At 38.8% G+C, this 16,971-nt stretch overlaps 2 protein-coding genes across 2 annotated transcripts in view; both read right to left on the bottom strand.

The window, feature by feature from the left end:
* Positions 1 to 1,502: 1,502 nt before the first annotated feature.
* The window catches only part of sorbs2b (sorbin and SH3 domain containing 2b), a 41,867-nt gene continuing 26,398 nt past the window's right edge, over positions 1,503 to 16,971 (bottom strand). Inside the window, exons 18-29 of the mRNA XM_058397063.1 lie at positions 16,587 to 16,789; positions 13,800 to 13,885; positions 12,463 to 12,509; positions 12,183 to 12,297; positions 11,952 to 12,080; positions 10,596 to 10,781; positions 8,079 to 8,912; positions 7,735 to 7,905; positions 6,025 to 6,138; positions 4,831 to 4,868; positions 4,571 to 4,677; positions 1,503 to 4,409 (exon numbers count right to left, since the gene is read on the bottom strand). Of these exons, the coding sequence (XP_058253046.1) occupies positions 4,348 to 4,409; positions 4,571 to 4,677; positions 4,831 to 4,868; positions 6,025 to 6,138; positions 7,735 to 7,905; positions 8,079 to 8,912; positions 10,596 to 10,781; positions 11,952 to 12,080; positions 12,183 to 12,297; positions 12,463 to 12,509; positions 13,800 to 13,885; positions 16,587 to 16,789 (2,092 nt within the window). The 3' untranslated portion in view covers positions 1,503 to 4,347. The remainder of the gene's footprint in view (positions 4,410 to 4,570; positions 4,678 to 4,830; positions 4,869 to 6,024; positions 6,139 to 7,734; positions 7,906 to 8,078; positions 8,913 to 10,595; positions 10,782 to 11,951; positions 12,081 to 12,182; positions 12,298 to 12,462; positions 12,510 to 13,799; positions 13,886 to 16,586; positions 16,790 to 16,971) is intronic.
* LOC131357774 (sorbin and SH3 domain-containing protein 2-like) lies at positions 13,904 to 16,571 on the bottom strand. The gene has a single exon (XM_058397064.1). The coding sequence runs from the start codon at positions 16,326 to 16,328 to the stop codon at positions 14,757 to 14,759; it is 1,572 nt and encodes a 523-aa protein (XP_058253047.1). The 5' UTR covers positions 16,329 to 16,571; the 3' UTR covers positions 13,904 to 14,756.

Here is a 16,971-nt window from a genome sequence, read left to right as displayed (position 1 = left end):
CTAAGACCAGTGCCAGTAATAGAACCATTTTCAGCAAAAGCATAAAAAATTTAAATAAAGTTCCTCTAGCACTAAGCTAAATCCCATGGAGCTTTCAAAGTTTTACACACAGATGTCCTCCATCAAGCATGCTTTTCTTTCATATTGTAGTAGCAAGCTGGCTAAGTCTACTGTTTGGACACCAGATGAATGCTCTCTTGGGAAATGACAATGGTAACGTTCACTGACTGAGTGGTTGGCTTCACTCTTCTGAACAATTTATCCAATCAACATGTTGCGCTCGTCATCAGAGAGTGAGAACAGGTTTTAGACTGGACAGATGATGTTGCATCATAAGTCCTGCCTCTGGAATGCACATTTCTTTGCTGGACATATTACTTCTGGTTGACAACATGAGTCAACATGTCCCATAGTGAGACACTAATATGAATGCTTGAAAAAGAATGATTTGAAACATGGCCAACTGGAGCTCAGTAAAATACAATATTCCACATATAATGCATTTTAACCTGTAGATTCAATGACTAGCAACACTAGATTTAGTCTTATGTGCTATGCAGAATTAACGTTCTTGCATATAAAATGTTTAATATTGGCTTGTAAACGTAGGCGGAAGGCTGTGTGATAACTGAGTAGAGAGGAAACCTGGTAAGAAGTTTCATTTTGTATCACAAGAGAGTTTAGGAAATGTTGCTCTACAAAGCTGAGTTAATTTTGTTTTTGTTGCTATACAAAATAGCTAAGCCTAAGTGAGCTCTTAATCTGTGATTGGTGGCCCCCATGACTAATTATGTGCCTCCACTCTCTAAAATTGTTCTGGACATTCTGCTGTTTGCATATGCCTTCATTCAGCTGTATTAGCTTGGGTTTAAAGCAGCAGTGAGGCTAAGCTAAAGTTCACTTCTCAGCTATCATTATTGAGTGATGAATAGAACGCTGGCAGGATTTGCTTCATATTAAAAAGCCTACAGTAAAAAAGCTCCAAGTGTGGATATAAGCTTTGGCATCCCATCGGGACAACAGATGCCTCTGATTCCTTCTCAGCAAGAGGAAACCCAGGCTGCTCCCCACAACTCTCTGTTTATGGGGTTGCCATGGTGGTGAGTGGACAACTATAGGAAGGAGTGAGGCTATTAATAGCAAGGGCTTAAAACACCGCTCAACACTACCAGATACTGGTAATGCATGACTGGAGCTCTAACTAAAAAATACATATGTACATTTTTAATTTGTTCAGCCTGGATTGGACCTCAGATGAATCTGTTCGGAATTAACATTTAGTTATATATTTCAGTCTAGACATTTCCTTATTAACTGTGTAGTCATCCTGAGCAGATGAAAAAGCCTTGGGCTGTGAATTATAATGAAGTTGTGATTGTAAGTTCACTAAACTACATAGTTGCTGCAGGTCTTCCTTTAACCGAAAAACCCCAGTGTAGCTGCAGCTGCTGTTCATATGAGCTCAAGCTGTAAGTGAAGAAATCACACTGAGAACATTTTTAGATTAGCGACTATTTATTAAATGTACAGTTCCACAGAGAGAAACAAGAAAGAAATATAAAAATAAACATTGGCCTTGGGTTGAAGAGATTGCTTTTAGAGATGATGTCCTGGTGGACGTCTGCATATACTGTCCACAGATGGGAAGACACTGTGATCTTTAACTACAGTATATACACACACACATATATATATATACATACTACAGGCCAAAAGTGTGGAAACAAGCTGTGATTTTTTTTTTTTTTAATGAATTCTTAACCAACATAATATGATGTTTATTATACATTTACTAAGGTATCCTCCAGTCCGACTGCTCAGTTAGAAAAACATGTCAAAAATGATTTAGAAAGGATTTACAAAGGCTTGGAATGTTATACCAGCAACATACATGATGAAACTTCATAAAAGGATGTCTGAAATCAGTCAAGCAAAAGGAGCCCATTTTTTTTTGCTAGATATAAAACCTTTTGAATTCAGCCGTACACAACTGCTGCAGGCATCCAGCCAACTCTTTTCATCCAAGTTAATACACATATTTTTTTCACCATGTAAAAGGAAATGTTTTAAGATTTACATTGCTGGTGTTGCTTTCACGCAGTTGGCCTGTAGTGTACATATTTGGCATCTCAACACTGATCTAATTACATCTTTTTAATTTACTGAGCATCAGATAATCACAGTATGAAAAAAATACTGCACATTTGTTAAGTGTTCAGTTAATCAATATTAGTATGACAAAACTTGAACATGATAGTCTTTATAATTCAATCACATTGATTTGATTCATCTGGTTATTGTTGATTTGCATCTTTATGCCTTACAGTCCGTTTAAACATAGTGTCAAATTAATTCTTCTATATATTTCCATCTTTTACACAGTTAACACTTGGACACTTCATTTCCTGGACAGATATACATAGTTTTGTGTTATATTCTACACTGAATTGCATAAAGGACATGGGTAGAGTTATTCACCGAGTACAATATAACAGCAACTATACCTCACTTCTGCTACTTAAAGGTGGAAGACTAGGGATCTAGTTTAAATAAGCGCACGGTTCTCATGTAACTAAGACACCAACACAAAGCACTGCAGTGGTTACTGGGTAACTTTAATACTTGTTGAGGTCAGTGATCATGAAGCTATAGCTCCATTTAGTGCTAAGTCTCTTCCTCTCCACAGTAGAACAGTGTCATTATTATTTTCATGAGGTCACTGGAGACATTTTTAGACTTTTACATACTGTAGATTTGATTGGAATCTTGCACTGATTGTTTAATGCTTTATGAAGAAGCTGGTAAACTAATGCATGACAACACAGATAACGCAGGTGCTTTTGGATGAATTTTGTGCTTGAGACAAACCATAAGGTTTGGGGGACTCCAGAGTGATGCAACAGAAAAGCTTTTGCCTGTCCTCCAGCTCCCTATGATACCACAGCTATTCGTGAGTCAAGAGAATCAAATTGTCCACGCTCTCAAGGTGGAAGAGATGGCATTACTGTCTCTCTCCTGTAATTCAGAGCGACACTAGGTGATCGTGGATATCTATGAGCTCATGTATTGATTACAAGGTAGATAGTGCTTTCCTCCAAAGTGTATTAAGCTACCTTTTAATGCTCTATGAGTAACAGTTTGAAAAGATACGATGGATTCATGTGTCTCTGAGGAAGTACATGTTTACTCCACCCTCCTCAGTCCTGTGATGGGGAGATTTAGCTTCTGGGTAGAATTTGGAAAAAAAAAAAAATTAAAAAATGAATTGTAATTTCTTAAAGCCTGAACAAAACACGTATTGAAGAATAAAATTTAACAAAATATATAATAATTTTTGAAAGAGAATAGCACTTATTGAATGAATGGATTAAAATAATAGATTTCTTTTTTTTTTAAAATACACATTTCACTCAGATTCATATATATTAAAAGGCCATATTACATACAAGCTATATCATGTTGAGTTATAAATAAAAGATTACAGTGTGCATGATCATATGGCATTAAATATTAGCATTAGGCAGTAGGCATTATTGTGGTTCAATTAAATGATACCATTACAATGCAAAAACAACAGCTATGCAGTGCGAACTGTTATTCTCAAAAAAAAAAAAAAAAATCAATGTTAATGACTTTTGCATTGTATAAAACATGACATTCTCTGACCTAAAAAATGTGATAAGCATTTAGAAAATCCTTCATATATTTATAGGAATGCCGGAGGGACAGAAACCATCGAAAATGTGAGGGCGTTTATTCTGAACCATGTTGTATGTGCATGTGCTAGGTGTAGTGAAGACTCAGCATGACACTGCAATACTGGTCAATCTAGATGTAGATTAGATCAGACTGCAGGTTCAGATTAGCAGGGGCACGTCCTTGTCTCCATAACAACACAACATTCCTAATCTATTTTCTAAACCTTCCAATGTACCCCAAAAACAAGAAAAAATATATATGCCTCTCAATAAATAAAGATAAATAGGGCACTTTGTTAATTCTTTCCTTTGAAATTCGTCATCTTTACTAAAAGGCCGGCATGCCGATTGTTTTTTAATGAAAAATAATGTTAAAAATATAGGCAATCCAAAAAGCCATCTTTTGAAGTCTTTGATGCAATTCCATGTTTATATATGATTGTTTGAGAACTGAGGGATTCCAGTCCTTCAGCTAATGTACAAGGTGTAATAATCCACTCCAAGACCAATGAGACTAGTTTTCACACACGTTTCTCATGCAGTTTTGGGCTGATGGTAATATTATGATGCTGACAAACAGGCGACATTCTCCATCTACTCTTTGTGGCTTCAGCAGAAGGGTACAGACGAACAGAGAGAGAAGTTCAGCTTAGAGCTTCTTCACATAGTTTCCGGGGAAGGTTCCAAAAAAATTGGTCTTCCTGGACGTCCCTGAAAACATTATAAATTAATGTGTGAAGTGCCCTTGTTGAAAGGAAATAACCTACAGAGTTTGACGAACAGATTATTATTTTATTCCTTTAAAGAGCAGAGTCTCAAGCCAGTACATATTACTTAGAGAACAGTGCCATCTAGTGGTGCAGTGTTCATACCTACAAACCAGCCATCATCACATTTCTCCATCACATCGACAATGTCTCCTTCTTTCAGTTCCAGCTCATCCTCGTTGCGTGGCATGTAAGTATACAGGGCCTGAAACCTGAAACAGTTATATTTAGTAAGAAAATGTCAACAATTACGATATTAAAGTGATATAAGACAATTGGACTTCAGGGAAATTAAACAGAACAAGAAATGGATATATTTCCATTAGGCATCCTCGGATATTAGTATGAAAGAATAAAACACTTACGGTTCTCCACCACCTTCCAGAGAATCCTGTGTTGGACGCTGAGAAAAAAAAACAAAACAGGCCTGATATAAACATGATGCATGTTGCACACTTTACTGAATGATATTCCCAGCTGATAATACGGAATGCACTGGAGCGCACAGTAACTCATATAGAAAGGCCTGCCTGGATTAAATGTGTATATGAATACAAAGAATGAACATTCTATCAATTCATTTGGAGAGACAGAAGAACAACAGCACTGAAAGTTCATATACACATCAAATCGAGGTCCACCAGGGTTGTTTCTAAGCATTGCACCAGACTGTGGTAACATATCCACTGATTTTTCTAGTCAACCCTCTGCACTCGTGTTTGAGATCCCAGAAATGAGGACTGTACTCCCCTTGTCTGGCTGGACTTTGGGGGAATGAGCCACTTGTCTAGCTCTGGGGAGAACACCTTGCTTAAGCTGTGTACACAGGAAAAATCATTGGACATTCCTACAAGCAATCCCAGATAGGCTAAGCACGTGTACTCATTGTTCATCTCACTACACAGCAGAAGAGGCCCTTATGCACATTTCAGCTGCTCAGCTTATGGCTATTTGTAATGCGCAGACACATCCAGGTCACACACTGGCAGACTGCAGCAGCTTGCATCTTCTGACCATACAACCATCTTGATGCTCGTGCAACAAAATCTACATACACACAAACACAACATGCGCAATAAACACATATTGTTGCAGTAGTAATTGCTTATTTACTCCTGATTCAATATTTTTAACCTGACAATTTATTAAAAGGAAAAAAGTGCATGCCTAATAGAACTGGTACATCTTTATTTAGCACATTTTGTGAAACTTGCTGAACTGTGCTATTATTGTCAACGTTGGGTAGAAAGCACACGTTCAAATAACCTTCAAATAAATATTATTTATATTACTGCATTTATAGACTTGCTAGTATTTTAAATTGTAGTGAAACAGATGGGCAATTAATTCTAGACATAGCTCTCTTTATCATGCATGAAAGCAAAATCCAGTGTCAGTGCACAACACTTGTTAATTTGATTCATAGAAATAACCCAAGTCAATGCAATTAGTTATAGATAACACACAGAAATATTAGAAGACGTATACTGCATGTATATGGTCTGACATGACAAGCACTGTGCGTAGGTTTAGACACGGCTTTGCACATGTTTTCGTACCCTATGGGACGGTGAATAGTTTTGCCCTCTAACAGGCGATCCACAGGACCTCCTAGACATCACAGGGCTACGGGGGGGCTTACCGACAACCACAACATCATGCCTTAACACAGGCTGTAAGAACCAGAGCCAGAAGAGTCTTCCATCAGGGTTGACACACACACACCACCCACACAGAAATAAACAGAGAGAGAAATATGCGGTACATATTGCAGGGGCAATGGTCTGGTTAACTAGAAAACTTTACGTAATAAATGCACTCGATTTTAAATTAAAGAACAAATCAGTTTTTGGTATATGGCCATTATGTAGATTATGTAATCATTGTAAGTGTGCATGCAGAGACTGAATAAGTAATCTGTGTACATTTCTTTTTTTCATAATGCTTACACATTATGAGCCATATTCAGTTATGCACGCATAGTGAGACGTTAGTACTGACATTGCTCACATAAGCACTCAGACCTCAGAGCTAACTACAGACAAAAAACCTATTCAGTAGTTCAGTGATCAGGTTGTTGATAAGCCAAAAACAGATGTGTGTCTGAAATTCTAAGCACATTTTTCTTGCGCAATACCAGCTCAACTAAGAAACAGCATAAAGTCCTGCACTACTCTCTGGCAGACTGATGTAAGTGCAAAACACAATGCTGAAATTCATGAAGATTTTTGGGCTGTAAATGCACTCAACAAACTATAGAATGCCATTGGAGGCCAATATGAAATACATACATATGACACTATTAATTAATTAATTACAAAAAAACATCCCTTTCTTTAATGGATACAATTATGAACAACACTTCAAGAAATTGATAAAAAATGAATTACGCATTTTATTCATTTGACCTCTCAGAATTGTACAAAAGCATAAAAATTTCCCTGCATCTTGTACACATATTATTTTGATTGGCTACATTAAACTGTGAGGACATTTAGCTGTCAGTGGACGATATAAACAAATATAATGCAAAATAATTGCCAATCAAATGGCTTATGCTTTTTTTTTAATGTTTTATATTTTTGTTACTTCCAAATAGAATGAAGGCCACATTTTTCAGAAGTCAATTTAGCACTCAGTTAAATATTTTTTAGCTGCTTTCCCTCATTTTGGGGGGCTTAAAGGCAAATGCTACTCAGAACACGGCTACTCAGAAAAATCTGGAAACCTCAGAGGTGTGGAAATTACAGCCAGGTCATTTGAATTATCTGAAATGGCCACCCAGAAAATTAATGGAATCACCTGCAGAACCCAGAACCCATATTATAAATATTGACATTGCTATTGGACTTAAGTCACCAACTCTGAATAAGGCTCTATGTGCACCTATGTGCACATCTGTCTACCACATCATACTCTACAGTCTCTGTGCACTATGGCCAGTTAATTTCCTTGCAAGTGAACACTTTTTTTTTTTACGGAGGATGCCTATAAAGCTAATAAAGGTGTACTGGGGCAAGTTGAACCAATAACGAAACGGATATGAAATGAAAACCATAAACTTGTGATGACTAGTGTGGAATTGGTTTGGTGGTACAGACGTACCATACAGTAGCTGCAGCCTATAACAATAAATTTAATTCCAATATACTGCATAGGAGTAGATACACATACAACACTTTAATCGGGGCTTGTTAGTGTCTGAGTTATTGACATTGTGGGTAGAGGAGGTTTTTGATGAAAGTTACTGTCGAGCATTTCCTCTTTACCTTGACCTTGGAGGAGCGGAGCTGTTTGGAGGAAGGAGGAGGGGAATGAGACACCCCGGGGAGTGGAGGGGTGGAGCGGGGGGAGGAGAACTTGGGAAATGTAGGGGATGTGGAAATCAAAGGCTTTGAAGAGATAGGGGATGATGGACTCATAGGGGGACTTTCGGCCTGCTAACAGAAAGAAACTATGAACTTTAATTCAGGGAATATTAAGCGAAAAATCCAGCATCTAGCAATCACTGATTAAGTAAATACTTCAAATAAGTATGGGTTAGTCAAGATTACTTTCTGCTCTTATTAGTACAGACACACTAACCAAATCACACAACCAAACTGGACACTACCTCATGATCTGACATCAGACTACAAACCGGGCGAACTGGAGTGAAGGTATTTGATGGCTGGGAGTCTGAATAAGCCCTGCTGTCTTCACCTGGATCCTCCTCTATGAACAGTTTGGGTAAATCTTCTGAAGCAGTCAGCTCTTGCCTATAAAAATCTGCTGTCTCCACAATGGGGCGCTCTGCCTGACAGGCCTGGATGATGGACACAAGCTCTTCACAAACATCCTCCTCAGTTTCTCTGGAGGATAAGGGGTACTTTGAGGATGATGGTTGATCATCAGGCTCATACACAACCAGATCAATTGGGCAGCAAGATCTTGGTGAGTCCAACTTCTCAAAGCCACAGCTATCTAAAAAACGTAGCTCTTTCTCAAGCAGACCAGGCTTGAGACTTGTGTTCACTTCAATTACACTGCCACACTTGGGGCTGGAGTCAAAAGTAGGGGAGATAGGGGAAGGGGTAAAAGAGGCTGAAGTGAGGTAGGCCTGAGGTGAGGGACTGGGCTCAGGTGACATGTACGATTTTGGAGAGCTTATAGGAACAAAGTGACCCTCTTTGAGTGGAGAGGTGAGGGTGCGGGGCGTGAGGGAAGGGAAGGGGCCCAGAGCAGTGGCAGCAGGGGAGTCCAGCCTTTCATAATCTAGCTGAAAATTAGAGGGTAAAGGGGGAGGTGTAGGGGCAGGAGTGCCTGAGGGAGACAGACCGAGGGTGAGGGCGAGCCACTCGCCAGTCACTGCCTGGAGATGAGCTGCTCTCTGGGAGCTGAGGGAGGGTGATGTGGGCTGGCGGGTAGTGGACGAGGGAGAGCAGGTCATGAGGTGTGCAGATGATGGCTTAGAAAAAAACAGAGAGAGAAAGAGGAAAGTGAAAGCACAGACTGAAGTAGCAGAAAGGAAAAGGTAAAGGATGGATGAAATATGAATCATAAAATAGCATTTTTTTTTTTTCTTTTCTGAAAACAACATGAATTCAGAAGGGAATAAAGCATGTCAACACATCAGAGTGACCCTCCTGGCCCTGTGATGTTTACACTGCATTACTGTATATGCACATTGCATCACTATTAATAAATTATAGTGCCCTCCAGCATTAGATTATAAAAATGCAATAGTTTCTACCTCATGTGAAAAAATGTGCTGCCTGCTATTTTAAATAAGAAGACATGACCAACAAAAACAACCATCACTGCCTTTGAAATCTCTGCTAATAGATAACAGCTGTCCGAGTGATAAAGAGTGATTGGAAAATAAAAAATAAAACAGTCAAACATGACCACCAGGCATGCCCTTTGCTTAAAGGTTAAAGTCATCAAAACCAGTAAAACAAACAGCCTATCTAAAAAACAAACAAATAAAAATTACAATATGATAATACAACACATCTGCATCTCCTTATGTTCCTGACAGCTCCCATAATACCAACACATGTCATTCAAGCACCATAGCACCTGATTACTAATGACATCTATTTGCTCTCTTTAAATAACCTGAACTCTCAGCATTACTTTGCTTAGTCTCGTTCCAGCATCATGTCTGGGATAAGGTCAAGTATTTGTTATCTGCCTGTCTTGATTAGTGCCTGCTTACTGATTTAGACTTGTCTAGTTTAAGTCTGTTTGATGATCGCCTGGCCTGAGTATTGCCTGTGTGTAGTCTGTCTGCTACACTGAGTTCATAAAAGCAGAAAACCTGCACTTTTGTCTGTCTGTCTGCTACAGCGTAGTCTTATACAGTCTTATGGTGGATCATTTCCAGGACATTTCATTGATGGATGGACTGCAGCCCATTTGTTGCTTTGTGCAACTTGTCAGAACCTCTTTATCCTGTCAAATGAAAGGAACCACTGGTGCACAACCGCTGAGATATTATTTGGGTAGTGAATCATTGTCAGCACAGCACTGACACTGTTATGGTAGTGTGTTTGGCATTAGAACAAATGTATATAATATGTCACCAAAGCCGAGATGCTTTTTACTCTGAATTTGTACTTTCAGTTCGGGAAGACCGTGTACCCTGACAGTGTCACTACCATCTCTTTCTTTAGAAAGAGCTAAGTGAAAGATACAGAAACCAAATCAGAACCTACATGCAGAAGTATCACTTGACCTTTGCAGCCCATAACTAGCCTGAGATAATAATTGCACAGGCTGGATAATTTATCTGGGCTAAGCTCAGCCTGTCTTAACACAGGTCAGGGGAGCAGAGGGTCAAGTGTCCACTGCTTTATGCTAAATAACAGTTAACACAGAGCTAATCTACAGGACTGCTTTAAAGAAGTATTTGACACTCAGCCAAACAAGGTCCCATTATTTCTGGTTATAAGAACACTACTGAATCAACTTTGTGACCTGTTATTTTTGTCACAATTTCAGGCGTTTGAATTGTGACCATTGCCAATGCTGTCTGCTTTGAAAGTTAATGAGTAAGAGAAAATATTTTTTACTCATTATCTTATCTCAGTTCATAGTTTTGAATGTTCCCATACAGCCCATATGTGTTGTCTACTCATATACTTACCCTGCTGTTCATTCGGTCGCTGGAGGAACTATGTGCAACTCCTGGTGACTGGCTAGGACTTTTTATAGGTGATTTCTTGATGATGTCTACATAAGACACTGGAAAGATGCCATGTTTGTTTGTCCCAGGGATCTTTCCTGCAAACCAGTTCTGGTCCACTTGGCGCAGCACTATAACACGCTCACCCTGGAAGAGAATGAGGCAGCCTTCACATAAGGCTGAATTCAGAGTTGGAGACAATACAATGTAATAAAAAGATGGCAAGCCTTTAAATTATTCATTATTATTTGTCAGCTTATAATAAATATCATGCACAGTTTAACATGGCCACTAGACTTCTGGCAAGTCATAATGCGTGCATGGGATATGGGATGTTTCATCTTTCTTTTCGTTCACTATTTGAGTTCTTGAATGAATAAAATAAAGCCAGCACTGTGGCTCATTTGATCTGCTCACTTGTAAAGAAAATGTATCCACGCTATAAAGGATAAGCTTACCAAGCAATCCTCTATTTATAACACAGGTTAAGTAAGTGTTTATAATTTTTCCATAACTAGTTTTTTTTATATTTGGTTTATTAATTAATAGTCATATTTATGTTTTAATATTGTCCTTGAATGGCATTCTATGCTTTTTTTCCATAGTGTATTTACAGCCTAAAATATAAATTTCAGGGTTCCGTCAGGTATCTGACAGCGATGCTGGATTTAATACTGCTCCTGGCTCAGATATCGCACAAGACAAATTTCCTCCAAGTCCAAGGTCAGAATCACAAATAATTGAGAGACATTGCTTTCATTATGGAACTCCCACACAAATTCTGAATATGGAAGGGTAGAAAATCTAATCTCCTTAATAGATGCACACAATAATGAATAAAACAAATGTTGTGCAGTAACTTCATATGTGCATTACATAATGTTATGTTAAATACAACTGGCTGCTGAATTACTGACACCCGTCATAAAAATGATATTTCCAGAATAAATGTAATGGGATATTTAGTGTTAAGTAGTGCAAACACGGTACTTCTGCAAATAATGGGTTTTAAAAGTAGCTGCAATCCCTCAACTAATATTTGATGAAGTCTTGTCTAGAGAGAATAACAGCACTGAGCCTCTACCTAGAACTTCTAAAAAGGTTGGATACTCTTATATATGGATCTTAAACACTCCACTATGCAGGCAGGACTTTTGAGATGACTTGATATTCTTTGATTTTCTGCAGCTGTACTCCTTACATGAGACCACAGGTTTTCAACAGGCTAAAAATCAGAAACAACCATCTGGAAGTTCTCCAATATTTACTAGCTGAGAAACAGCTAGTTCATATTCTACAACAGTGACTGAGCCTTGCCTTTCTTAAAGAAAGCTCCACATTAGTGTCTGCGCTGAAGTTGTAGCGAGCCACAGCTTCTCCAATCTCTGTACTCTGGGCAGGAGGAGGTGGCCTTACAGGCTGTTGTCTGTCTGATGGCGAGATTTTCTATAACACACAAAGACAGCACAAGAAGCATAGAGTTAATCTGCATGCACAATTCAAAATAGGTATTGACATGGGCTCAGGTTTTGCATGAATTTTACAAACCTCCACATAAGAAATAGGAAAGATGCCCACTTTCCCATGGTGTTCTCCTTCATACCAGTTATTATCTATCTGCCGTGTGATGTATACAATCTCTCCTTTATTGAATGAAAGCTCTCTGTATAGATTTTACATAAACAAAGTTAGTTTATGATAGAGAGGATTAAGTCATAGTAAAATAGTTCATAATAAATCATTTTTGCTTTTGGTTTTTTGTAAACTTAAATTTGTAAACTTAAATATGTAAATTTTGTAAAAACACAGAATTCTGAACATTTCTTACTTCGCTGTCAGTGCCTTAAAATCGTATATAGCTCTGGCTGGCAGTTTCTGTAAGATAAGAGAGGCACATGGATTAACATACTGATGTGTATTTCCTGTAATCCATGACTTACGAATTTAACCTTTCACACTACATAAATACATGGATAGCAAGTATAGTTTTCTATATCTACAGTACATTAGTCTGTATATGCCTTCAGGAATGAAAACTAAGATGTAAATCTACTGTAAAGAGTGGTAGACAGCACTTAACTAAATAAAGTGCAAATTTGGTGTGACCCTTTGCTTTGTAGTCATACAGTTCATACAGTTTTATGAGAATATTGTCTGGTTTTAAGCATCTAGGCAAAACCTGCTACAGGTATTTTTTGTTTATCATATACAAATATCTCTCTAATTAACTGCAGTACAGTTCAATGTTGACATGCAAAGTATACAGAGAAACAGGAAGTTTTGGACAAAAGTCCTTTAGCAGTTATGCAAGCAATTTGCTTCTGCAGTTTGAGGCTGTAGGAGGTGAAACAGTTTGATTTTACAGATGACTGATATTAGAAACTCCAGAAAACCCTTCTGGACATGCCAGTAAAGACAGCAGATTTGTCTTTTTTAAAACCATCATCCATTATAAACCAATGAACTCCCATTGTTACTCCTCCTGTCACAAGCACTGCATCTGTTCTGAGACTTAAACACATTTACTTTATAAAAAGTAAAGAAATGTTGATTATTTTTTAATGGTGATAATAAATGTAGATTTTCTAAGGTGGTCCTAGATGACCCTATGGCCCAGGTCACCACTGCTGAGGAAGATTCCACTTCTAGGTCACATATAATCCCACTGTTCACCTTATCCTGCTAAAACAGTTCCAGAAAATATACTTCAAAATGTCCAAATCCTGCAGTATGAACCTCCGCTTATTCATTACAGATGATATTGAAAAGCATCGACATGCCTTACAGGAGTGAACTAAATGATCAGTGTAATCTGTTAAAAAAAAAAAAAAAGAAAGTATGGCACATCCATAAGTATTCATCTTTAAAGACCCTACAGTGTGCAAATTTATTTAAACAATTATTAAAGTCACAGGCTCTAAAGGACTGGTTTTGTCTCATCACTCCACATATATCACCACAAGAGCTGTTTTTACTCACTCTTTCCAGGAATGCATTCAGCTGTACTTCTGAGAAACAAATGTAAGGCTGGCTGATTGCTTTTGTTGCAGTGTAATTAATCTAACTGATTAAACTAGATTAAATTATAAGTAAATTATCAGACCAAAAATTATAGGGTGGTGACTTTGAGCTTCTGTTTTCAGAAGTTGATGTTCAGCTACTCACCTCTCTGACTTCAGGTGTAGGCCTCCTGCTCTGTGGAGTTTGTCGGCCTACGTCAGGGTAGGAATAACCTCTGGATGTGTCTTGATCTTGAGAGAAGAGAGAAGCAAAACAATGAGGAAGACGAAATTCAGTTCTGCCCGGCTGAAAACTTACTACAATTCCATGCAGAATATATGGACTGGTGAAGTTGGTGTTTTTCCATAGAATAAGTACAGAAACGATATAACAAATGATTTAAAAGAAAGAAGCTAATTCACTAATACACAAACGACAAAAAAAACAAACAAACAAAGACATAAATCCGATCTTCCTTTATTGCTCTAATCTCTTTGATCTACTTTGAACAACTTGTACCAGTCAACTCAGACAGATTTAGAGTCTAGCACTGGAAACAGATCCTATGCATGGAACAAATGCATTTATGCATGTCTCACATGGTAAGGATTTCTCACTGCCAAATGCTTGCATGGCTCTATACTCAGGGGAGTAGTCATTTAAAAGCTCTTGGCTCCTTTCAAAAGTAAATAGGACATCATGTCCATTAGGTTTATTTAAAGACTGTGGAAAGATTTACTCTGCCCTGTGCCAATGTAAATATATTATATAGCATGCATGCCATACGAAAAAGAAACCAATCACAGGTCAGCTAGACAGTGGCAGTCCAGCATAAAGAGTTTATACTACAATCTTCACCTTTCCATTTTTTCAGGAAAGGCCCATATAAAGAGGAGGTCCATTGAAAAGATATCATTACTACCACACAAAGTAAATTATTATACAAAAAAATCTAAATCATGTGAAATCATGGTTTAATGAGACATCCAATGAAAAATGACAAAAGATTTTTACTACAGAACACATTCACAAAAACACGTAGAATATTTGAGTGCGGGGCATGGAGGGTGATTGGAGGAATGACAGCCCAAACACAAAAGAGAATATGGGAACATTGACTGATCAATTGAATCCACCTTGAGTGTTTCTTGGAGTATTATGGTTCTTCTGGTTGTTGTCTGTGTTGTGGCAGGACGCACTGCAGGTCACATAAGAGTATTCTGGCTGGTCCTGGATGTACATGTCATCAGGCAGAGCATGACAAGGGGAAAGCTGGGCTGGACTGGATTGATCCAGAGCCTGAAGAGAGGACTTCCTCTCAGGAACTTCAGGTAGCAGCTCTGCTAGAAGCCTGTGGAGGATGCTGTTTTCTGGAAGGCTGCCCTTGCGTTTTTCAGTGCAAATATGGTCATAAATGTCCTTCAGGGCTGAGTCAAGAGCTCTGTACATGCACCGCTTGGATTTTGGTATGTGGGAGTTCTTCTTTCTACGGAAAGGCACTGGGCTTACCAGAAAGGCCAGTTTGCTGAGGCCAATGTCAGACTCCTCCATATGCAGGCAGTGCCGTTGGTCTTTCTTGGCTCTCTCATGTTTGATCAGGGTAGTAAAGCGTGTGAAGGAGGCTGGGCACATGCCTTTGCAGGAGCTTACTAGTTGCCTGTTGTAGCGCTGATGACGGCCTGATCCACAGAAGCTTTCAGAGGATGTGAAAGAGCAGTGGTCAAATTCAGTCTCACTGCAGTTGGATGAGCCCTCAATTTGTATAAAGTCAGAAACATCAGACACAACAGCATCATGGTCACTATCTGAGAACTCTTGCTGGACAGCAGTGCATTTCATGTGGTTGTTGGACCCTTGGATGTGAATTGGTAGATTAGCAAGAATCTTGTGGTACTGTGGTTCTCCCTCTGGAGTTTTTCTGGCTGGTGACTCTTCATCCAGCAAGGACTCAATGGAGTAGCTGCGGTTTTGGTTGGTAATCCTCCTTAAAGGACCTGTGTTCTGGCAATCACTTTCTAGGTTTGGCATGGATTTGGATTTTTGGATTAAACTCTCAAATTCAGAGATCCTGTTGTGTACCATATCATGAGGTATCTCACTGTTGGAACCATTGTTGCTCAAACAATGGTTCTTGTGCTGCTCACGCTCGTAATTCTGAATCCTGGCTTTGACCGAGCAAACATGTGAATTGCTAAGCTCTTGCCGGTTGATGTGGTGCATCTTCTTGTACAGTTTGAGGAAACCTGACGCAGTATGGGCTGAGTAGTGCCGGCTGCGCTCTCGGCATTCCTCAGAATTCGCATTGTCATTGGGAGGAAAAACTTTTTGTTCTCCATTTTGCATCACAGAAACAATGGGCCATTTTCCCATTCCTTTATCCTGACCCTCAGAAAGGAGATCATCATAGCTCCAGGATCTAGTCTTAGGAGAGAGCTCAAGACTCTCTGATTCTGATTGCCAGCCATTCTTTAAGTCTTCTGAGGCAAATAGATTGATTTTGTCTTCAATTTTTGCATCATTTCGAAATGTGGCTACCGAAACATGTGAGGTATCATTGTCCACTACTTCAAATGAGGTATCATGGCTTGGATTTTGACCATTTAAATGTGCTGAGTGCAGTGTGCTAATATCCCCACCTTTATATATCCACCATGAGCAGCATGACAAGAGGGAGACATGAGAAGAAGGTAACATGACTTTTAGCAGAGTAGAATGGTTGCGTGCTTGCTAAAGCAGCACACCTTTCAAACATATTCTCTATGCATTGCTGCAACAAAAGGTTTCCTGCTGTAAGGCTTACATTTCTATATCAAACATAATTCAAACAGTGCAAACTTTAACCAAAAAGACATAATAAATCTGACTCATGCAATCATTATTTTTTTTGCAATGCACTCACACGAGGCAAAAATGAAACTTAAGCTTTTGCCTAGTACTGTCTGTGATGTCTACCTTTTGACCTCGATAAGGAGGAAGTGGAAGGGGTGTTTAAGGACTTTCTCTGGGTGCTCCTGGTCCTGGTTGGTTCAGGAAGGTCAGGAGGATGAATCTTAGCTGTTTTTCCGATGCTCTGGGTGGAGCTTATTGAGCTTTGAGTCCGAGACTGGGAGGCCGTGGGCTCTGACTTCCTTCTCGTCCTGTTATCGCTGGCAGAACTAAAAATGGTAAGGAAAAAGGTCATGTACTTAAAATAGGTACTTTTCCAAAGTATTTTAGGCTATAATATACATTTTTTCCTTGACCATGGATCCAAATGGCACCCAAAACAGACTGTTTTCTGTTAGCTACTTGTGTTAGCTAATTTGTTGATTAGCTCTTAAAAAAATGTATAGCTTCT

The sequence above is a fragment of the Hemibagrus wyckioides genome, linkage group LG08 (assembly GCF_019097595.1).
Source record: "Hemibagrus wyckioides isolate EC202008001 linkage group LG08, SWU_Hwy_1.0, whole genome shotgun sequence".
Classification (NCBI taxonomy): domain Eukaryota; kingdom Metazoa; phylum Chordata; class Actinopteri; order Siluriformes; family Bagridae; genus Hemibagrus; species Hemibagrus wyckioides.
The sequence above is the reverse complement of the archived record's forward strand: the minus strand, read 5'-3'. Positions and strand labels throughout refer to the sequence as shown.

Bases quoted from the DNA above. Each gene is read 5' to 3' on its own strand.
- LOC131357774 (XM_058397064.1), bottom strand. From the start codon at position 16,328: ATGTTACCTTCTTCTCATGTCTCCCTCTTGTCATGCTGCTCATGGTGG.